The sequence below is a fragment of the Sminthopsis crassicaudata genome, chromosome 3, assembly GCF_048593235.1.
Source record: "Sminthopsis crassicaudata isolate SCR6 chromosome 3, ASM4859323v1, whole genome shotgun sequence".
NCBI classification, from domain to species: domain Eukaryota; kingdom Metazoa; phylum Chordata; class Mammalia; order Dasyuromorphia; family Dasyuridae; genus Sminthopsis; species Sminthopsis crassicaudata.
In genome coordinates, this window is record NC_133619.1 from 447,753,869 (window position 1) to 447,779,018 (window position 25,150).

At 33.8% G+C, this 25,150-nt stretch overlaps 1 protein-coding gene across 1 annotated transcript in view; it reads left to right on the plus strand.

The window, feature by feature from the left end:
• The first annotated feature begins 8,154 nt into the window (after positions 1-8,154).
• Positions 8,155-25,150, plus strand: part of TTC21B (tetratricopeptide repeat domain 21B) — an 89,987-nt gene continuing 72,991 nt past the window's right edge. The window contains exons 1-6 of the mRNA XM_074303217.1: positions 8,155-8,365; positions 14,363-14,492; positions 14,591-14,701; positions 20,734-20,900; positions 22,497-22,619; positions 24,860-25,017. Of these exons, the coding sequence (XP_074159318.1) occupies positions 8,345-8,365; positions 14,363-14,492; positions 14,591-14,701; positions 20,734-20,900; positions 22,497-22,619; positions 24,860-25,017 (710 nt within the window). The 5' untranslated portion in view covers positions 8,155-8,344. The remainder of the gene's footprint in view (positions 8,366-14,362; positions 14,493-14,590; positions 14,702-20,733; positions 20,901-22,496; positions 22,620-24,859; positions 25,018-25,150) is intronic.

Sequence of the window (25,150 nt, forward strand, 5' to 3'; positions counted from 1 at the left end):
AAAAAATTGTACAGCTATTCAACTAGTATGACTCTTAGGTTGGTATTATTTCCTCTTGGACATGGAAAATATGGATATGAGAGTTAATAAAAGAAGGTGGAAATATTTGACTTTAGAAAAGAGAGGATAAGGGGAAGGGAACAATAACTTTTTAAATGCTGTTTTAAGTATAATATGAAAGTCTGAACTTGCTCTTAGTAGTTCTAAAGGATTCAACTAGCACCAGTGGATAGCAGTGATGGGATGACAGGTTTCAGAGCAATCATCACCAACCTGATGCCATGGTCCTCTTTTAGAAAAAATTACAACAAAAACAGCAATAATAACCATAACAATAAGCAACAACAGCTTTTTCAAAATAAAATTTACTACTTTTTCTAACAAATAAAACATTGGTTTAGTGCTTACTATATGCAGAAGCTTTGCTATATGCTGTGTACACAAAATAAAACCAAAAAAAGTGAAATAAGTCCTATTCTCAAAGAGCTAAAATTTGTAATAGTAATTTCCCTGTGACTAAAAGCATTCTTACTTTTTTACTGGATGTCACAAAGGAAACTGAGGCTCAATGAGGTTATAGAATGACTTGTAGGAAGTACAATATTATTAACCTTATATTAAAGATGTGGAAATTGAAACTTATTGAGGCACAGGATTATAAATTTAGGAAGTATCAGATAGATAAATAGATAAATTATCACCAGATTTGTGGAAGATTCTCAGTCAGTGGAGTTTGCTGTTTTTTGACGTGTAATCATAACATGAGTACAAATTATTTAGATTTCACATGTTAGGCTCATTATTCTATAGTTACATTATGCTGGTATCTGTGTATTTATACAAAACATAAGCCTTAAGGCATATACTTCAATGATGTAAAATCCAACTAATGAAAACTTAATAGATTAAAACTTACATTGCATTTATAGTCATTCTCATGCTGTGCCATATGAATATTCTCAGGCATTGCCATATTAAAATTATCCTTCTAAAATGTATTGAGAATTTCTTGCTCTTCTTTTTTCAATAATACTTAGGGTAACTCTCACCTGCATTATTTATGTGTCTTTTAGAAGAGGTATCATCAGCAGTATTTCTTGCACTTGGAAAAAACAGTTTTCTTTTAGAGGCAAGCAGAATATTGTTTATCACACAGTGGTAAATATAGTGGCTGGTTTTACTGAAAGAGGCATTTATATTAAGTAATTAAAGACTGATAATTGATGAAAGGTGAGATGTTTGAGAACAATCCTAAGCTATATTTTTGTTTTTGTTTTTGGATTTTTTAAATTAAAACTTTTTATTTTTAAAATGTTTACATGGATAATTTTCAATATTCACCCTTACTAAATCTTGTGTTCTAAATTTTCCCCTTCCTTCCACCTTCTCCCCTAAAAAGCAAGTGATTTAATATGTTAAACATGTGCAATTCTTCTATATATATTTCCACAAATATCACGCTACACAAGAAAAATCAGATCAAAAAGGAAAAAAATGAGAAAGAAAATAAAATGCAAGCAAAAAAACAACAAAAAGAGTGAAAATGCTATGTTGTGATCCACACTTAGTTTGCACAATCCTCTCTCTCTCTCTCTCTCTCTCTCTCTCTCTCTCTCTCTCTCTCTCTCTCTCTCTCTCTCTGTGCAGATGGCTCTCTTCATCACAAGACCATTGGAACTGGCCTAAATCATCTCATTGTTGAAGAGAGCCACGTCTGTCAGAGTATAATCTTGCAGTTGCTATGTATAATAATCTCTTGGTTCTGTTCAATTTACCTAAGTAAATGTAAGTCTCTCCAGGCCTCTCTGAAATCCTCCTGCAAATTGTTTCTTATAGAACAATAATATTCCATAATATTCATATACCATAACTTATTGAGCCATTGAATAACTTATCCAGCCAACTGATGGGAGAAATTCACTCAGTTTACAATTTCTTGTCACTACAAAAAGGACTGTCAAAAACATTTTTGTAAATATGGGTCCCTTTCTCTCCTTTATGATCTCTTTAGGATACAAGCCCAGTAGAAACACTACTGAATCAAAGGGTATGCACAGTTTGATAGCTCTTTGGGCATAGTTCCAAATTGCTCTCCAGAATGGTTGGATCCATTCACAAATCCACCAACAATGTATTAGTGTCTCAGTTTTCCCATATCCCCTTCAACATTCGTCACTATTTTTTTCCTGTCATCTTAGCCAATCTGAGACATGTGAAGTGGTGTCTCAGAGTTGTTTAATTTGCATTTCTCTAATCAATAGTGATTTAGAGAATTTTTTCATACAACTAGAAATGATTTTAATTTCTTCATCTGAAAAGTGTCTGTTCATATACTTTGACCATTTATCAATTGGAGAATGGCTTGAATTCTTATAAATTTGAGTCAATTCTCTATATATTTTAGAAATGAGGCCTTTATCAGAACTTTAAATGTAAATTTTTCCCCAGTTTATTGCTCCCCTTCTAATCTTGTCTGTATTGGTTTTGTTTGTATAATTTTTTTTAACTTAATATAAACAAATCCATCCATTTTGTATTCAGTAATGTACTCCAGTTCTTCTTTGGTCACAGATTCCTTCCTTCTCTACAGATCTTATAGGTAGACTATCCTTTGTTCTTCTAATTTGCTTATGAAATCACTCGATGTCTAAACCATGAATCCATTTCAACCTTATCTTGGTATACGGTGTTAGGTATGAGTCAATGCCTATTTTCTGCCATACAAATTTCCAATTTTCCCATCAATTTTTGTCAAATAACGAGTTCTTATCCCAGAAGCTGGAATCTTTGGGTTAGTCAAACACAAAATTACTATAGTCATTGACTATTGTGTCCTGTGAATCTAACCTATTCCACTGATTGGCTACTCTATTTCTTAGCCAGTACCAAATGGTTTTAATGACTGTTGCTAAGCTATATTTTTGTAAATTATAGTTAATTAAATAGTTTTGCTATCATGGGACTTATGAACTAAACATACCAATTGATTCAATCTGGAAGAAACTGAAACATTATATGTCAAGGATGGTAAGGGCTGTTTGCATATATATTTATATGCTTACATGCATATGCATAGAATATATTTCAATAATTTGGTAGATATCAAAATAATCACCAGATTGTTAAGCATATGCGACTAGCTATATATGTATGTGTTTGTGTGTGTGTGTGTGTGTGTGTGTGTGTGTGTATCTTTAGACCTAAAAATCTTCTCCTTTGTTCTTCCATACCCAAATAATTCTTAAGTCTGCAAACCCACTTTGGATTCAGCAGAGCTATCAATGTCCAGCTGAAATTGAAGTTAATTATGTATTTGAGTGCCATAGGATTTGTAGATGTATATACAAATATACATATTTTGGTGGCACTTTAGTGGCAGATGGGCTCTCTTACTCTGCAACATTTGAGCCCTATTTTGGGCTTCAGGAAAGACCATCCTATGCTATCATGATATAACACATTGAGAAATGATATATTCTTCAATGTGAGGAATTTAGGTTTGATGAAAGAAAGTTTTCCTAATGAGAGTGATAATGTTGAAATGGATTCACTATTACTGAGGAAGCTTATGGAAGCTACCAGACAGAAACCTTTAAAATAGGATACAGCATCACCTCAAAAGATGGATCTAGCTAGGTGTAGGAATCTACTGAAAAGCCAGGAAACACACTAGAATGATTGATCTCTATTCCCACCTTGTGGGTGCAGAAAAGATATTAGCCCTTAAAGAATCTAGTAACATAAAAAGAATCACCAATTACACAGAACTTAGTTATCACCTCAGTCTGAAAACTATGGAAATAAATTATGAAAGAAAAAAGTACAATTTTGCTGCAATGGACCAAAGCCACAGAAACATGAATAACAACGCCACCTCTCAGGAACAGTGGGCAACTGCAAGTAACAACACATACAAGACATAAAATCATCTGACTGGGAAATTATTATACATTTAACAAATGTATTTTTTCAGCTGAGAGCTATAGTATATTTAACAGTGTATTTATCACCATTCAATTTCTACAAATCTAATGAGTTAGATAACACATAGAAAAATATTCAATTACCTAAGATGACTTATCCTTAAGATATAAACACTACATTTTTTTAAAATTTAATGAATATATCTTTTTTTTAATTCAAAGCTTGCAATAGCCATTCAATATGAATAAGAAAATGATTACAAATGAACATAGGATAAGTGTTTCCACTTAGCATTTCATGTTATCACTCATCTAAATTCAAGTAATTTACTAATAAACCAATGAATGTGAAACAAAGCATCAAATTAAAAGAATAGTTATTTCTAGTGCATCTGAATGATTTTTAGGCAATTCATTATTTTCCTAAGCCTGTTTCCTCATTTGTAAAAGCAAAGGATTGGATAATAGAAGGTAAGCTCCTTGAAAGTAGAGCTTGTTTCATCCCTTTCTTTGTATCTCCAATACCCATTATAATGACTAGCACTTAATGTTTTTTGATTAATTGATTGCTTGCTAAGAAACTTTCCAATTCTAACATTCTATATCTATTTCTAAAGCATGTGGGGCGTGTGTGTGTGTGTGTGTGTGTGTGTGTGTGTGTATTTGTCTGCCTCTGTGTGTGTGTCTGTGGTCAAACCTATTATTTAATTTGTATTGGAAGCTTTCAATGAGAAATCTTCCTCTATCAATGTAGATCTGCAATTTTTAAAATCTTAGAGTAGTAGAAGGACCAAATAGTGAATATGTATCAGAGATGGGACATGAAGCTGGGATGGCCTGGCTCTAGGACTGACTTTCTATCCTCTATGCAAAATACTTATATATTTAACAAGTCAACATACATAATAAATTTTTTAAAGTATCAAAATTATCTCAGTAACCACATAAGTCTTAGTTCCAGCTTTATAATAGCTTAGGACAAGAATCCAGAGAATATCTAAAGAGTTGGTTCTCCTCTCTACTAAAGTAGAGATATGAAAAGTCACTTCTTTCTAATTCTTTACAGAGGTAAGAGACTAGGACTATTTATTTTATGTAATATCAATTGTTCTTTTTATGTTGATTAGGTGCTTGCAATTTCCTGCAAGATAGGGAAGAGGGGGAGGTGGGGAGAAATTTGGAAATGTAAGCAATGTAAAAGTAAATATATAAATAAATATAAATAAAAAGGTTTGTCTGTTTTAGTTTGAGATCCCATTAAAGAATATTTTGAAGTAAATTTGAATCCCAAAGTTGCCACACATAAAAATCTAGGAATCTTTAGGTCTTTGGTCAGACCCCAAATTTAAATAAAAATAAATGATTTAAATAAAATTACTCAATCCTACAGTCTGGTACCTGTCTAGCCTTAACCAAAATAGATTTTAAAGTTAAAGTGCCTTCAAGGACACAAGTCTTGTCCTCATTATTTGCTTCCTTATCCTCACGCATCATCATCCTTAGTGTAAAACTGCAAGGGTGGAATCTAACATATTTTATTTATCCTTTCTGATACTTTTGTTATAATGTTTGGTTAATGTTCTTGGTTTTGGGGGACTTTGGGGGGGTTTGTTTGTTTGTTTGCTAAAAAGTGATTTATTTTCTCTTCTATGGAGCAAGAGTGGCCCCTTGTGGTCATTAATTTTTTTTTATTAAATTTTACTTTTCAATTAACAAGTATTAATTTTCTTTCATTGCCTCCTTTTTCCTTCCCCCCCAAGAAAGTAAAACAAAATTACTGTAATAAATATGTATAATTAAGCAAAACAAATTTCCATACAATGTCTAAAAAGATGTTTTCTTCTGCATTCCATCATTTCTCTGAATGGAGGTGGATAGAATTTTCCATAATCAGTCATCTAGAATGGATTGGTCACTATATTGATCAATGTACCTAAGTCTTTCAAATTTATTTATCTTACAACATAATTTTTCTATAAATTGTTCTTCAGTTTCACCATTGAATTGAGGTTTTCCCCCTTTTCAGATCTTCAAATACTTGCAGGTTAAACATCTCCATTTTCTTAAAACAAATTTACTACGGCATTATCTTTAGTCCAGTGGACCTCAAACTTTTTAAATAAGGAGCCAGTTCACTGTCCCTCAGACTGTTGGGGGCTGGACTATTGTGAAAACAAAAACACACTCTGTCTCTGCCCCTCAGCCCATTTGCCATAACCTGGCAGGCCCGCATAAACGTCCTCAGCTGGCCGCATCTGGCCCGCCGGGCTGTAGTTTGAGAACCTCAGGTAGACCATTACTCAAGCCTCTCCCCAAAGACCTCTACAGCACAGAAAAACCCAAACACAGGTTCACAAGGGAAGTCACCTGAATAACCAGACTTCTTAGAACTATATTGCTCTTCGACAAGGTCTCATCTCTCCCTCTTTTTCTCCCTCTAATACAGTTAGATCTGTACCATAAAAGCCAGTTCATAAACCTCCAGGAAGCTTGACTACCCTTCTTCAATAGACTGGCTTCTGAAGGGAAGAGAGAATTTGTCTTTGTCAAAGTTTTTGGTGCTTTTCCTGATTTTCTATTCCTCAATTCAATTGCCTTGTTTTCCATGATTAAGAAGAAAGAACTGAAGGCATCCTGACTCGACCTTTTTTTTTTTAATCATCAATCTTGCTTTTTCAAAAATATCAGAATCTTTTTCTAATTTATTCTCCACAAATGATGCAATCCCTAAAAATTGAGCATAGATGAAGTACAAAAATATACCAAAAAAACTGAGAAAAAATTACAGTCTTGGGAAATCTCAGTCAAGGATTTAACTCAGGAGGAGGGAAAGTCTATATTTCAGTATAAAGTCAGAAAGAAAGAAAGAAAGAAAGAAGAAAGAAAGAAAGAAAAAGAAAGAGAAAGAAAGAAAGAAAGAAAGAAAGAAAGAAAGAAAGAAAGAAAGAAAGAAAGAAAGAAAGAAAGAAAGAAAGAAAGAAAGAAAGAAAGAAAGAAAGAAGAAGAAAGAAGGAAAGGAAGGAAGGAAGGAAGGAAGGAAGGAAGGAAGGAAGGAAGGAAGGAAGGAAGGAAGGAAGGAAAGAAGGAAGAAGGAAGGAAGGAAGGAGGAAGGAAGGAAGGAAGGAAGGAAGGAAGGAAGGAAGGAAGGAAGGAAGGAAGGAAGGAAGGAAGGAAGAAGGAAGAAAGGAAGAAAGAAGAAAGAAAGAAAGAAAGAAAGAAAGAAAGAAAGAAAGAAAGAAAGAAAGAAAGAAAGAAAGAAAAGAAAGAAGAAAGAAGAAAGAAAGAAAGAAAGAAAGAAAGAAAGAAAGAAAAGAAAAGAAGAAAGAAAGAAAGAAAGAAAGAAAGAAAACTGTCTTTCTGACTCCAGGCCTGACACTATTGACTGTATAAGCTAGCTGCTCCACCTATAGAAAGAACTTAACTATTTCCCCCTTGTTAAATCTGAGGGAGCCAGTGCACTCCATTGGGTGACTGCCCCAGCTAGCTACTAAGTAGCACTGGGCATTAGAGATGAACAAAGTATTATTTCTTAACTGACATCATCTATGGTCTACAATTTGCTCCCTCAGTAAGCTAAAGGAGGGAGGAAAATGAGTGAAGACAAGCCATATTCCCTATCTTCATTCTTCCCAGTTTAATGTTAGGATCAAAGGATATAATACATGGCAAAGTCTTTTGAAAACCTTGACTTGCATATATAAATGTTGGTTGTTTTTTCAGTCCAATTCAATAAACATTTAAGAGCCTAATATGTGCCAGGGATTGTGCTAAACACTGAGGATACAATAAGAAGCAAAGGACAATTCTCACCCTCAAAGTAGCTCACAATCTAATGGGGGAGACAATATGCAAATATCCACAAGGTAAACTATACCCAGAATAAAAGGGAAATGAGAGGAAAAGCATTGGAATTAAGAGTTTTTAGGAAATTTTTCTTGTTTTTTTTTTTTTTAAATCATTATTCTTCAGTAGCTCTTAATGAACGCCCAGTCTTTTTCGCTAATCCCCTTTGGGCCAGCTCCTAATCCAATTTAAATCCCTACCTTCTTCGCGTCAGAGCTGGCGGGACCTCCTCTTTGGATTGATAGCCAATGGATGGGCCTGAGACCTTGGGGCGTGGTCTATCTCCGGGCCACACTCCGAGCTACTACCAGAGCATCTCGCCTTGAGTCCCGCCCTTAATCTCTTTCCCACTCCCACTCCAACCTCTCCGCTCGCTTCCCCGTCTCCGAATAGAGAGCGAGGCTGCCGAGACTCCTCCTCCACCTCCGACCTCGGAGTCTGGGAAGAGCGCGCGCTGCCGTAGTCTGAGGCGGGCGGAGAGGAAGCTGGTGGGAGGAACTTGGGCCAGCGGGGTGGGCGGGCCTTCGGCCGGGTCTCCCGGGGGGCAGTGGCCCATTTCCTCCGTAGTCTGGCGAACCATGGACGCTCAGGCTCTAAAGGTGAGCTAGAGCCGCTGGCAAGGTGGCAGCTGGAGGAGTGAGGCGGGCCGAGGTCGGGGTGAGGGGTTTTCGGGAGGGGGATGGTTCGGGCCGCGGACGCCGTTTGATTGGAAGCGTGGTGCTGCTGGTGGGCCCTGCGGCTCCCATCTCCACGGGATGGGCCGTGGCTGTAACGTCTCCACCACTCCTGTGCTTGTAGTTACTGAGTCCAGTTCCTGGCCCCATCTTTTGACCCCGAGGCCACAGGATACCCTGGTCTCTTAAAGTGAATTGATTGACTTCAATTCAGTTAAAGCGTCTGCTGTATACCTGGCATTGTGCTAAAGCGCTGGGTATACCAAGAGAGGCAAAACACTTCCCTGCTCTCGAGTGGCCTGCTTTTTTGTGGCTGAGCCCGAAATTGCGAAGAAGCCTCGGGTTCAAGTGCTGTCTCTGGGACAGTGGTCCTGGGACAAGGTCAGGTCTTATGCCTTGGGACTGTGAATAGAGAGATTCGAGGGTCTGGGAGGGCTGAGTTCAAATGAGACCTTAGAGTTTGTGACCCTGTGACAATACACATATTCCCATGGGAATATAAGAATATAAGCTGCCTCTATTTACTCATCTGTTAAATGAGGGTAGTACTAAGACTTCACTAGGTGGTTGTGAGGATCAAATATGAGATAATTTTTCGCAACTTTGAAGCGCTAAACGATAGCTAGCTGTTATCCTCCACAGTCAAGGAAGGAGCTTCCACACCAGGATCTCCCCCCGGGATAAAATCATGGGTCCTGTCCAGCCTTTGGCGCTCAACCCTCAAAATAAGCCAAATATGCTGTACGTGGGAGGTTTGAAATGATAACAGAATGAATGTTCCTTTAACATGTACATGACTCCCACTATCTGTTTAATTGGAGAGAAGGAAATTAATTCTTCTCTCCTAATATAAAAATATGTTTGAGGAGGAAGGGAAAATGGAATTAATTCTGAGGCTGTGCTTGAAGACAGAAAAGGCTGATTTATTGGACTCTTTCCCTGCCACACCTGCCATTTTCTTCCCTCAATTTAGGACTGCATAGTTTTTTCCTTTAAGGCTCACTGGGAAAAAAAAAAAAAAAAAAAAGGGACATTAGAAGGAGATTGAGTTTTAGGAATCTTACTTTGGAAATTATACATAATAAATGATGCCTGTTTGGCAGCTGGAAAATCAAACAATATAGATATAATCGAAGGATTGTGACTAGTTTTGTTTATTCCCACAAGGTTGGAGGGAGCAGGAATGAGAATAATGAAGTAAAAAATGAAATGTTTTGATAAGTTCTTTATAAGCCAATGTAGTCACATCGATCCTCTGCTCAAAAACTTCCTGTGGCTCCATATTACCTACCAAGTAAAGTTCAAGTTCTCCTGCCTGGCATTCAAGATCCCTTTGCCACCATACTTTCAACTTCTTATTCCTCACTCCATGTATTCTAAATTCTAGCTCTGCTGGATGTCTCTGTGTGTTGTGTATTCTTAAACCTCTTCTTCTACTGAGGCTCTTCTTAGGCTTCCAGCACTATCTTTGCCTAGCAAAATTTCATACACTTTGTGTCAACTTCCCTTAACTTAACAAAGGGATTTACTTTGTTATCCTATTACACACTATTACATGATATCTGATTGTTTGTAACACAATCACTAAACAGTAAACTAATTTAGTGGATTATGAAATTCTGGAGGAGAGCATAGTGTTCCTGAGAGCCTAGCTCAAGATCTGTACAGAGTGCCTAATAAATATTTCTTGTAGTTATTCATCTGTGCTTTAAATTCATTAGTATACTTATGTTATTTAGCTTTTTATTTTATCTTTGTGGATATTCCTTCCAGTGATGCAGATCACAACTCCTTCATGCAGTTCTATCAGGTATCCTTATAGGTTTAACACATGCTGAAGCACTTTATTAATTTCCCTTGCTATAGAGGGGATAATCATTAGACCACATTGGTCATCCAACAAGATTTTTGTGAATTTTTTCCTCCCTTCCCTGTATCTAGCCTATCTTCTTTTTTGATCAGATATTTCTTTTGGTATCATTTGTTCTGAATTTTATTCATAATTCATTACTGTAATATGTTACATTCTCATAGCTACCTTGCGCTTCTCTATTGCCCTCAGTGATTCTCAATTTTAATTATTCCAAGACTGTAGTGTTCCATTTTTTAGCTCTTTATTGACATAGGTAAAGTATATATAGTAAAAATATAAGCCTTTATCTCATGGAAAAGTTTGAAATGATTAAAAGAATGGTACAATTTTCCAAAGGTAACTGAGTCCATTTTCTTTCTCCTGTTTATACCAGACTTAAGTCTTTTGCTATGCTTGTCTAAAGTACAGATATATTTAAAGATATATTCTTTAGATTATCTTTCTAATTTCATCATTTATCCACTTAATTTTTCCTATGTATAGTAAAAATATAGGCCTTTATCTCATGGAAAAGTTTGAAATGATTAAAAGAATGGTACAATTTTCCAAAGGTAACTGAGTCCATTTTCTTTCTCCTGTTTATACCAGACTTAAGCCTTTTGCTATGCTTGTCCAAAGTACAGATATATTTAAAGATATATTCTTTAGATTATCTTTCTAATTTCATCATTTATCCACTTAATTTTTCCTATGCAAATGATTAGATGGAACTTTTTAAAGTGATTTTTTAGCCTTATCTAAGTTGCTTTTCAGTATTATGAGGCTTGATGCAACTAGTGCAGTATTATTCACAAATTGTATCATATATGTGACTTCATTATTTTGAATTTTACATTGGATTTTCCGACAGTGGTAATTTCGGTGGTCATGAAAATTTTTGCCAAGTATTCTTCCCTCTGACATTATGATGTTGATAAACATTGAACAAAATCTCTTTTGTTCTGTCTTTCAGTGAATCTTGTATTATTCGGATATGTAGATGGGAGGTACCTTGTTAATAGAGAACCTCTTAGGTGCATTTACTCTATAAATCCATTGCTTTTTTATTATAGTCAACAACAAAATGAAATCTTATATTTTCTCCATTTTTTTAGTCAGATATATAACATTAAAGATGTGTTGTTTTGAAAAATCACTGCCTCAAAACATGATTACAACCAACTCCATTAAGAATGCCCTTGATGCATATGTAGATGATCTCATTAAAATGTGTATATATTAAAGGCATAAAATGTGTATGCAGTACATATAACATGTCCACATATATGTGGAATAGTAGTTGTTAATTTCCTTTTTGGTCACTGTTTTTGGAAATTAAAAAGATTTTTTAAAATAATTTTTCCAAGCCTTTGATATCTTCTTTAAAATAACTTTAATTTTTTTTTAACTATTGATATCTTCTGTATCTTAGCTTACATCATCATGGTTATCCTAAGTATTTTCTTCTTCTTCCCCACCCAAAGACCCATCTCATCATCATCATCATTATCATTTATTGTTCAGTCATTTTAATGACTCTTTGTGACCCCATTTGAGGTTTTTCTTGGCAAAAATTAATGAAGTGATTTGCTATTTCTTTCCCAAACTCATTGACCCAACTGATAGGTTGATTTCTTTTTCAATTTTTGAGGATAATTTCTGACGTATAGATAATAACTGTTCCTCAAAATTTTAATAGAATTCTCCTTCTAAACAACTATTGTTCATTCCATTGTGTTAATTTCATCTTCTTGTTTTGTTGGATCGTTTTTTATCCATTCACTTTTAAACTTATAATTAGGTTTATATTTTTTTCACCTAATATTACTTATTTTTGTTTTTTTCCTGAGTTATGAGCTTTTTAATTTTTCTGCATTAAACAGTATAATGTTCCTTCACCTACTTTGTCTTCATCATTTTTAAGGTGTCTTCATCCCCATGGTTCTCTTCCCCTCACTCTTGATCTCCTCTTATTTCTTATCCCTTTTCTCTTTGGGGTTTTGTTTATTAGTTTATTTTTCTCCATTGCTTTTATCTGATTATATAGTTCTCTATCACTATCACAACCACCACCCTTTCCTCTCTTAATCAAGTAGATTTACAAGCCATTCTCCAATTGATAAATGGTCAAAGGATATGAACAGACAATTTTCAGATGATGAAATTGAAACTATTTTCCACTCATGTGAAAGAGTGTTCCAAATCACTATTGATCAGAGAAATGCAAATTAAGACAACTCTGAGATACCACTACACACCTTCAGATTGAGAAGTAAATATCTCCCTTGAGAGGATCTAACCAATAAGTAAAAAGTATACATCTCTTCCTACCTCTCTCCCCTTAGCCTACTTTTTCCCTATAAAATACCCATACTGAAGTACCCCCTTAGACTGACTATTCCCCTGATACTGTGTGGTCCTATCTTGCTTTATATGACAATAAAGCCATTTCTCAAAAGGAATTTTTTCTTCTTTTGAGACACCAATCCAGTTTCCTGGTAATTCTTACATATTGAATCTGCTTTCACATCATACTATGTTAATCAAATATTTATTTTTCCTTTTTATTTGAATGTCTTTCTCCTAATCTCTTGCAGAACTTGTTTCTGGATCATATTGTTAAATTTAATCACTATGTGTCTTAAAGTTTGCAGTTTGGGAATTTTTTTTTCTGGAATGATTTGTGAATTATTTTGCTTTGTATAGCTCTTTTTTTTTTTTTTTTGGTCAGAAGTTTTGCATATTTTTGTTATTTCCTGCATTAAGGTTTTCTTTTCTTTTCTTTTTTTTTTTTTTTTGTCCTCTTGTGTTCCTCTGGGAGGCCTTGATCCCTAAATTGTCTCTACACATCCTGTCTTCGAAATCAGTATGTTTTGCTTGCATAATAAGAACATTTTTTAAATGTAATTGTTTTGGTTACTTTTCTTCTAGATTGCCCTGCACTTCTATATATTTGCATCTCTGATCTGTTCCCCTCTCTTTTGTTTCTTTGGTGAAATTTGTCATCAGAGGTTCCAGTATTTCTGTTCTGCCCGTTATTTTTTGCTGTTTAACTCAGAGATTCTGCTCTCATAATTCTCTCTTTTATTTATTTATTTTTTGAATGTCTCAGAAACAGAGTATTGTAGTTCGATGTTTAGAAATTCCACAGGTCCTGTGTGATGAGGTGTTGAATTATTTTTTATTATATTTGCCCAGACTTGTTTACTAGATCTGAAGATCATTTTCCCTCCTATTGTTAATGTTTTCCATATTGATTTGTCTTCTTACATTCGAGTACTTTTGAGTTTTATTTTCCTGAGACTTTTCATAATCTCAGTCTTTTTTAATACCTATTATGCCTCTTTTCTAACTATATCTAGGATTCTTCATCAGAACTACCACCCTTCTGTTTTAAACACAAGGGTGGTAATTCCTATGTATATAATCAAAATCTGGAATTTTATGTTTAATAAAAGGGTCTGCATTTTAGAAAAATTATTAACAACTTCTAAGAAGATCAAAAGGGGAACTTGAGTCATACAAGGCTCAACTAAAGGACAGAGAGTTGCCATATGAAAGAAGAATTGGATTTGGTCTGTTTGACCACAAGAACCAGAACTGAATGTAAGCTTAAATTTCTGATAGAAATTCATAATAATCATAACTGATCCAAAGTAAAATAGGCTGCCTATGGAAGGTGATAGGTTTTTCTTCACACAAGGTTTTCAAATAGAGATTACATAATCCCTTGCCTATGATTTTTGGTCCATGTGATTTGTAATAGATGACTTCTGAGGAGTCTTCCGACATTGACATTCTGTGATTATATTTCATTCATTATATTGGTCATTCATTTGGATCATAGATTGAGCTGGAATGGACCTTTGAGTTCATCTAGTTCAATTCTTTCTTCTGAAAGATGGAGAAGATGAGATACAATAAGGTTAGGTAATTTGTTCAAAATCATTCAGGTAAGTGGCCATGTCGGGATTCAAATTTAGAGCTCCAAACTCTTTTCCCTAAATGCTATATAATGTCTTCTTGTTTTTGTTTTTGTTTTTGTTTTTGTTAAATTTGTTTTATTTTAGACATTGATCGACTGTTATTGTCAAGAGAGATTTTTTCATCATGTTGTAATTGCTGCAAGTGAAGGGATTAAAAAGTATGCTGGTGACCCAGTTTTTAGGTTTTACCATGCATATGGCTCATTAATGGAAGGTATGTACTATTTTGATAAATATGTTCCATATGCTTGAAATCATTGTTGTTAGGTTAATACAAGCTTTGATTATATCTCAATCTTATTTGGCTTTTAGGTAAAAACCAAGACGCTGTTCGAGAATTAGAGGCTATTAAAAACAAACAAGATGTATCCCTTTGCTCCTTGATTGCATTGATTTATGCTCATAAAAAGAGTTCTAATCCAGGTAGAGTATATAATCAACATTATATTTATCAGTGTACTGACTTTTGGCCTACTCCATTTACATTGAGCTTTCTCTGACTCTTAGAGTATTTTTAGTCTCAGTCATTATGATCTCATTGATTTGGGATTTCCTCTCTTTTTACTTTATCATTCTTTTTCCATCACTATTTGTGTAATATTCAATTTTTCAAAGGCAATGATATTCCAAGTTTCACTAGTATAACACAACAGTAAAATCTTTATGTTGAAAAGCTGGACTTTTGTTTATGGGGAAGTTTTGGGTTTGTAAAATGCTCTGCAATTTCCCAAATGAAATCCAGTTTTTTCTCCTCATTTCCAAATCTAGGTCCAGTTCATATTCCATTGTACTGTCTATTCCAGAATTTACATTGTTTTGAATGTAAAAAGTTTTGTGAGGTGTTCATTCAGATATATTCTCCACAATGACTCTTCAAGCCTTTTTATCTAAGCCTCATATCTCTCATTCCCTTTGCTCCTTCAGAAGAAACCCTTGCCTCATATTTTACACACACACACACACACACACACACAGAGGCCATTTTTCTTTTCTTCCTTCTCTCTTATCACTCAGGTTTCTTTGGTAATTTTCTCTTTTTTCACCCATTTCACATGATAAAGTGACCTTATTCCTTACCAAGACTAACTCCATAATTTGTTCACATGATCCCATTCCATCCTGTTTCCTCCACTATATTGCCCCCTTTGTAACTCTACTCTCTCACTATTTTCCATCTTGTTTCTCCTGACTCATTTCCTACTTCCTGCAAACATGCCCATGTCTTTCCTAGTCTGAAAATTTTCCTACTTGATTCTTCTATCCCTGCTAACTATCTTTCTATTTCTCTTCTACCTTTTGTAGTTCAGCTCCTTGAAAAGGACCAGAATAGATACTACTTTCTTTCTTTTCTCACTCTTCTTAACCCCATATAATCTTATTTTGACATTACAATCCCACTGACATTGCTGTCTTCAAAATTATTAATCAACTCTTAATTGCCAAATCCAATAGCCTTTTTTCAATCCTTATACTCTCTTTGACCTCCCTGTAGCCTTTAATTTTATTGATCACTCCTCCTTGATACTCTTTTTTCTAGGTTCTTATGACAACACTCTCTCCTAGTTTTCCTCCTACTTATCTGGCCACTCTTCTGTCTCTTTTGCTGGATCTTCCTCCAGATCACACACCTTAATCATAAGGTTCTGTCCTGGGTCTGCTTCTCATTTCCTTCTTCACTGCTTCACTAGGTGATGTCATCAGTTGTCATGGACATAATTACTGTCTTTATGCTGATGATTCTCAAATCTACCTTTCCTGTCCCAGGCTCTCTGTTGCCCTTGCATCTTCAACTTCCTTTCAGATATTTTAAACTGAATGTCTAATATCTTCAACTCATGTCCAAAACAAAACTCATTTCTTTCCCCTATGATTTTGTTTCCTCTTCATATTATTTATCCTAGAACCCAAGTTTATTAATTTTTTTCCATAATTACATAGTATTAGTATTGAATAGAATACAGAAGCCATCTAGTCCAACCTGTGTCTGGGGGAAAAAAAAAAAAAAAAAAAAAAACTCTTCCCAAGCATATATCCATCAAGTGGATATCTGTCCTCTGGTTGAAGATTTCCATTTTGGTTTTCAACAAATTAGATAGACCCCTTGTGAAGAACTTATGTGAAAACAAATACAAAAATTGCACATGTTGAAAAGACATAGTTGTATTGTTATTTACATTGTTTCAGTGGGTAAACTGGTATATTTAATGACAAAGTAACTTAAATATCAAAGTATAAGTTATAAATGAAAAAAAATTCTTAAAAATGTGTCTGTTTTAGACTTTTGACATAAGTTAGTTTTAGAATCTCTAGCTCAGATTTTATATTTGTTTATATCATTAATCTTCTGCTAATGGTAATAACTCATATAATATGAATTTCTATATATTTATATATGTTCATTTGCATACATACAAACAGAAATCTACCAAAGAATTATTTCCCATGTTGCCTCAGAGTGTGGAAATCCTAGTTTCTTAAAGATTATGCTAGAAGAACCCCCAACCAAAAATTAAACTCGAAATACAAAAATTAAAAGGAGAAATCAATAAAATTGAAAGTAAAAAAACTATTGAATTAATAAATAAAACCAAGAGTTGGTTTTATGAAAAAGCCAATAAAATAGATAAACCTTTGGTAAATTTGATCAAAAAAAAGAAAGAGGAAAATCAAATTGATAGTCTTACAAATGAAAAGGGGGATCTTTCCACCAATGAAGAGGAAATTAGAGAAATAATAAGGAGTTACTTTGCCCAACTTTATGCCAATAAATTTGATAACTTAAGTGAAATGGATGACTTCCTCCAAAAATATAGGTTCCCTAGATTAACAGAGGAGGAGATAAATTGCTTAAATAGTCCCATTTCAGAAAAAGAAATAGAACAAGCTATTAATCAACTCCCCAGGAAAAAATCCCCAGGGCCAGATGGATTCACATGTGAATTCTACCAAACATTTAAAGAACAATTAGCCCCAATGTTATATAAATTATTTGAAAAAATAGGGGATGAAGGAGTCCTACCAAACTCCTTTTATGACACAGACATGGTACTGATACCTAAACCTGGTAGATCGAAAACTGAGAAAGAAAATTATAGACCAATCTCCTTAATGAATATTGATGCTAAAATCTTAAATAAGATATTAGCAAAAAGACTTCAGAAAATCATCTCCAAGATAATACACTATGATCAAGTAGGATTTATTCCAGGAATGCAGGGCTGGCTTAATATTAGGAAAACTATTAATATAATTGACCATATTAATAATCAAATTAATAAGAACCATATGATCATCTCAATAGATGCAGAAAAAGCATTTGACAAAATCCAACATCCATTCCTACTAAAAACTCTTGAGAGTATAGGAATAAATGGATTATTCCTTAGAATAATCAGGAGTATATATTTAAGACCGTCAGTAAGCATAATATGCAATAGAAATAAACTGCAACCTTTCCCAGTAAGATCAGGAGTGAAACAAGGTTGCCCACTATCACCATTACTATTCAATATAGTACTAGAAACACTAGCCTCGGCAATAAGAGCCGAGAAAGAGATTCAAGGAATTAGAGTAGGAAATGAGGAAATTAAACTATCACTTTTTGCAGATGACATGATGGTATACTTAGAGAACCCCAAAGACTCTGCTAAAAAGCTACTAGAAATAATTCAAAATTTCAGCAAAGTGGCAGGATACAAAATAAATCCACATAAATCCTCGGCATTTTTATATATCACTAACAAAATGCAACAGCAAGAGATACAAAGAGAAATTCCATTCCAAACAAATGTTGAGAGTATAAAATATTTGGGAATCCATCTACCAAAGAAAAGTCAGGAATTATATGAGAAAAATTACAAAACACTTGCCACAAAAATAAAATCAGATTTAAATAATTGGAAAGACATTCAGTGCTCTTGGATAGGCCGAGCGAATATAATAAAGATGACAATACTCCCCAAACTAATCTATTTATTTAGTGCTATACCAATCAGACTCCCAAGAAACTATTTTAATGACCTAGAAAAAATAACAACAAAATTCATATGGAAGAATAAAAGGTCAAGAATTGCAAGGGAACTAATGAAAAAAAAGTCAGAGGAAGGTGGTCTAAGTGTACCTGATCTAAAGCTATACTATATAGCAGCAGTCACCAAAACCATTTGGTATTGGCTACGAAATAGACTGGTAGATCAGTGGAACAGATTAGATACAAAGGACAAAAAAGGGTACATCTATAGCAATCTAATCTTTGACAAACCCAAAGATTCCAACATTAGGGATAAAAATTCATTATTCGGAAAAAACTGTTGGGAAAACTGGAAATTAGTATGGCAGAAATTAGATATGGATCCACACTTAACACCATATACCAAGATAAGATCAAAATGGGTCCATGATTTAGGCATAAAGAGGGAGATAATAAATAGATTAGAGGAACAGAGGATAATCTACCTCTCAGACTTGTGGAGGAGGAAGGAATTTATGACCAGAGGAGAACTAGAGATCATTATTGATCACAAAATAGAAGATTTTGATTACATCAAACTAAAAAGTTTCTGTACAAATAATACTAATGCAAACAAGATTAGAAGGGAAGTAACAAATTGGGAAAATATTTTTAAAAACAAAGGTTCTGACAAAGGTCTCATTTCCAAAATATATAGAGAACTGACCATAATTTATAAGAAACCGAACCATTCTCCAATTGATAAATGGTCAAAGGATATGAACAGACAATTCTCAGAGGAAGAAATTGAAACTATATCCACTCACATGAAAGAGTGTTCCAAATCACTACTGATCAGAGAAATGCAAATTAAGACCACTCTGAGATACCACTACACACCTGTCAGATTGGCTAAGATGACAGGAACAAATAATGACAAATGTTGGAGGGGATGTGGGGAAATTGGGACACTGATACATTGCTGGTGGAGTTGTGAAAGAATCCAGCCATTCTGGAGAGCAATCTGGAATTATGCCCAAAAAGTTATCAAACTGTGCATACCCTTTGACCCAGCAGCGCTACTACTGGGATTATATCCCAAAGAAATACTAAAGAGCGGAAAGAGACATATATGTGCCAAAATGTTTGTGGCAGCTCTTTTTGTTGTAGCTAGAAACTGGAAGATGAATGGATGTCCATCAGTTGGAGAATGGTTGGGTAAATTGTGGTATATGAAGGTTATGGAATATTATTGCTCGGTAAGAAATGACCAGCAGGAGGAATACAGAGAGGCCTGGAGAGACTTAAATCAACTGATGCTGAGTGAAATGAGCAGAACCAGAAGATCACTGTACACTTCAACAACAATACTGTATGGGGATGTATTCTGATGGAAGTGGATATCTTCAACATAAAGAAGATCCAACTCACTTCCAGTTGATCAATGATGGACAGAGGTAGCTGCACCCAGAGAAGAAACACTGGGAGGGGAATGAAAATTGTTAGCACTAATATCTGTCTGCCCAGGTTGCATGTACCTTCGGATTCTAATGTTTATTGTGCAACAAGAAAATGATATTCGCACACATGTATTGTACCTAGACTATATTGTAACACATGTAAAATGTATGGTATTGCCTGTCGTCGGGGGGAGGGAATAGAGGGAGGGGGGGTAATTTGGAAAAATGAATACAAGGGATAATATTATAAAATATATATATATATATAAAATAAAAAAAAAATAAAAAAATTAATAAAAAAAAAAAAAAAAAAAAAAGATTATGCTAGAAGATTTTAAGTTCTAGCTGATAGGTCCCACCATGCAGGAAAAGCATTTAACTAAATTCAGTTCAGCGCAGCTTAGGCTTCTCATAAGTTTCATGTCTAGCATTTAAAGGACAAATCTCAGTGAAGAATTATTTAGCTACAGCAACTCTCAGAGATCTGCTGCTAAACCAAGGGAGAAAACCATGAATATTGTTCATGGGAGTATCTGTACTGAGTCTTCATATTAAAATTTACAACTTAAAAATTGCTTTCCTTACAAAAAGACCTTAGTTCAAACTAGTATCCTCATTTTTGTAGATTAAGGAAACTTAAGTTTGGAAAGCTATACCAATTATTTGGTTTACACTTTATAACTAGGTGTTCTCTACTATTCTTTCCATTTCCCTGTCTGCCTCCAGATTTATATAGATAAGAATACTATCTAAATCTCAGCATTTCTTTTCAAAGATTTAAGATTACTTAGTCACGTGGATAAAAAACTGATTGTAACTGCTATTATTGATTATTAACTGCAACAACAGTGAATCTGGAACTCCTTACCCTAGACCCTAACTAATTACATATAAGTGATATATCCTGTCTATATGGGAAAGTGGATATGTATATCCAGTAATCACAGTTCCAGATATAAATATTTATTGATATACTTCAGAAAACTTTAAACCCTAAATTTAGAAGAATTGATTTTCATTTTAGGGTTCTTTTTTCCTCCTTCCAGATCAAGAAGCTATCCTGGAACTGGATGCTAACATGAAAGAGCATCGTAAAACAGCTGGATCAAAGGCTCTCTACTATGCAGGATTATTTTTGTGGCATATTGGTCGTCATGATAAGGCTCGGGAATATATTGACAGAATGATCAAAATTTCTAATGGTAGCAAAGAGGTAATTGGTTTTCTTAATTGTCACTGCAAGAACAAAAGAACTTCATTCTGTGATTACAACTGCTACATTTTTAAATATGGTCTTATTTTTTTAGATCTATATTTATTAGTTTTTTCTGTTTTATGTCTATAAAGAACAATGTTTTAACTCATTTTTTTTTATTCAAATGATGTAAAAATTGGTTTTCATTTTGTGTTACTTAATGGAAAATTTGTAAAATTTTATATTCCATTAAGTGAAAAGCATGGAAGGAACATTCTTTCACTTATCTATGTTTTCATGGAAAACAAACTAGTAGTTAAATAAAAAGTTTACAGTAGAAATAGAAAGTTTCTTATTTTAAGAATTGGTCTGATATTTAATTAGAAAGGCTAATTGCCTAACTCCAAATTGACAATCTAAATATTTTAATAGAGTTCTTAGCCTATTTCTCTTTTTTGTTTATATTTAATTCTGTGGTCAGGTTAATATTTTGTTAAGAATAGAGACAAGTTAAATTTTATTTGCTTAAAAATCCTAGGTTTGTAGCTTGAAAATTGTAAGGAGCTTTAAAAGTCATTTAGTACCATTGCTTTATTTTATAGATGAAGAAACTCAGGTTAATAATTTCTTCCACCAAGTCCTACTCTGCTATCTCAATATGGCATCAGAGTGACTTGTAGACTAAGCTACCCAAATGGAAACACTGACAGTTCTCATCTAAATGTAAAGGCTTCTTGTGTGGCTGCATTGACAAGTCCATTTACAACTATGTCTGTTTCCTGTGGATCAGCCTACCCAAATTCATAAAAAGCTCATTACAGTGTTAGATGCAGAATGATACATCATTCATCCCTAGTACCTCCTAAAAGCTATGTACTAAATTGAAGGCATCAGTGGAAAGAATGAATGAGAGTGAGTATGTGCGTGAGACTGTATGTGTATTTGTAATCCCTCTGTTAAAATTATTTCATTTTTCTAGGATAAATGATTCACATCAGCTGTTTAATTATCAGCTAACATTTAACTTTATATTATACATTAATGATCATATCAGTAATATCAATTATTGTGATGCTTAATTCTTTCTCACCTCATTTTTCTTTTTATTTTAATCCTTGGCAGTTTGGCTACTTATTCAAGTCAAAATTATCTTTACCTAAAATGGATGTAACAACACTGTCACTGATCTACTTTTCTTTGTCTAAGTGGTCAAACATTTTTTCTTTTTTTACATGTCATAGAAAAGTAGATAAATGCTGAACCTATAATGGTAAATCACCAAATCAGGATAAACACAGCAATAAATCAATTTTAGCAGTAATGCAATATTTTTCCATGTTTCTTAATGCCAGGTACAGTGAATTGGTGTTTGTTGGGTCCCACAGTAATCTATAGTTTCTTTGATTCATATCTGCAAGTTTTCAAAATCTAACTCTGTGGCATGAAAAAAAATATTTTTATGAGTTTGTTAAAGGACCTTTTTTCTATATTATGATTCCCAAAAGATTTCCTCTTTATGTAACATGCCCTTCTGGCAGTTACATCTTTACTTTTTATCAAAATAAATATTTCAAAAAAAAAAAGAGAAATCTGACTATATAATTCTTTTTACAGGGACTGGTCTTGAGGGCATGGCTTGATATAACTAATGGAAAAGAAGCTTATGCTAAAAAAGCACTGAGGCACTTTGAGGAAGGCATACAAGATGGAAATGACATTTTTGCTATGCTGGGTAAGGTGAGTTCATAAAAATCAAGTTAAGTATATGTAGCTTTTATACCTTAGTTTTGAATGTATTTGGTTCATCATAGTCAATAAGCATTTAGTAAGTACCTACAATATGCCACCTAGTATGTCAACTGCTGAGATATTTATATACACATTTGGATTTATACTTAATACTTGCTTCTACAAAATTATGGCATTAGATAATACAGGGTTTAAAAGACTAGTTAGTGGGGCAGCTAGGTGGCGAAGTGGATAGAGCACCAGCCTTGAATTCAGAAGGACCTGAGTTCAAATCTGGTCTTAGACACTTAACACTTTCTAGCTGTGTGACTCTGAGCAAGTCACTTAACCCCAGCCTCAGGGAAAAAACAACAACAACAACAAAAAAACCTAGTTAATTACAAAGGAACAGTTCTTTTGTATTTGCTTAACTGTTTACAGTGTGTCTTCTAGTAGAATATAAACTTTTTGAGAACAAGACAGTCTTTAATCTTTTTTGTTGTTTTTATGGCTTCAGAGCTTTGTACAGTGCCTTGTAACAGAGAAATTTATTTAAATGTGTGTTGAATTGAATTGTGTTACAAAATTAGCAGTGTTGTATAATAGGGTTTGCTTATAATATGCTGATGTTAGTATTACAATGCAATGTTCATCAAAGTAATGTTATATAACATAAGCCTGAAGATAAAAATCCAGGTATTTCTGTGTATATATGCTTGAATATATATGTGGTACAATATAAAGGGGATGCTCTTGTGTATGTGTGTCTTATGTGTATGCTAGTAATGAAAGCTTGACTGAGAATTTTAATAATTTATTTGGGCCCAAGTAACACAGTCTTTTGGGATTAATGCTAATTCCTCTACATAGACTCACTCAAGAGAATAGGAGGCATTAATTCCAGACTAAAATTCAATTGATAATCCTGGGTTGATGTTTGATAATACTTGAGCATCAATAAGATAAGGGAATTGAAAGTAAAAGATAGAGTTGAGATAAGAAAGGAAATCTTGGAGATATGTATACAGACAAATAGATGAAATAATTTTAGGAGGAAGAAAGTATTAACAATTAAAGGAATGTCAATCAAGGTTTGCTGGAAAGTGGCACATAAATTGAGCCTCAAAAAAAACTTAACTGGTGAAGACACAAGTATATTTCAGATTTAAGGATCAAAGTTTAAACTGGCGTAATTGTGTAAAATCAGATTTCATTGAAAGCTAATAGACTAGATTTATTTGTTTTGGTTTTTTTCCATGAAATATAGATTGTGGGAATAGAAATAATATGGAATAAGTTTGGAAATGTAAGTGTGAACGAGATTATAGAGAGAGCTTTTAAGTGCCAGGCTAAGGAGTTCACATTTTAGCTCAAAAGCAATGGAAGATTTTTGAGAAGCAGAGTGACATAGCTCTGTGTTTTAGGAATATTAATCTGATAACTGTTGTTATTTAGAGAAGGAAGAGAGATTAAAATTAGGGATACTAATTAGGTAATACATACATGAACTATAGTAATGGCCTTCTAAATTGAGAGAAAAAGAAGACATTTGTAAAGATAGAATCAATAAGACTTGAAAATGCATTGGATGTGTCAGAGTGAATTCTCCAGGTTAGCAATGCATTTTTCTATGTCCCAAGTAGAAATAGGGAATTTTGGAGTGGAAGAAGAAATTTTTTTTTTAAGAGAGAAGACACAAAGTTCTCTTTTGTTCATGTTGAGTTTGAAATGGTGATGGAGAGATTTAATGAGTAATTGGCAATGTAGTACAGATTCACAGATTCAGGAAAGAGATTAGTGAAGTTTCCATAGATTTCCTACTCATCAATTGCAGAGACAATAATTGAACCCCTAAAATCTACTGAGCTCACCAAATGGGCATTAGTATCAAACCAAATATAATGTAATATATGCAAAATGGTTCTTTCATTTGCATTTAAAATATTGCATTCCATATTTTAGATTTATATTATTTTGCTTTTTAAATTCATGTCACATTTTTCTCCTATAGAAGATAAAAAAATCTATCAAAATTATAATTTATGTACTGATTTCCCAAACTTTTTTAGTTCTAGAAAAGGTGCTTAGAATACATTTAATTTGCTTTTTGTTTTTATTTTCCTCCTGCAATAACATTTTTAAAACTCTGTAGTTTCAAGCAAATTCATTAAATAAAATATTTAATTTTTCTAAATTAGCATAATTTTAACTCTTCATTAGGGATAACAACCTTTTTTTTCTTCCATTAGGCCCATTACCTTGAAATACGCCAGAATTATTCAGGAGCTCTGGAGACTATGAACCAGATAACATTAAATTTGCCCAGCTTTCTTCCTGCTTTTGTGAAGAAAATGAAGTTGCAATTAGCCTTGCAAGATTGGGATCAGGCTGTTGAGACAGCACAAAGGTTAAGTAAAGATAGAATCTTAAATATCATCTTTGATTTTGTTTACATATAGAGGAATGAGGGAAAATGTCTATGTGCATGCTTTATTTTCCATGTGTTTGAAACAAAATAACATAGCAGCCTCTTGATACTT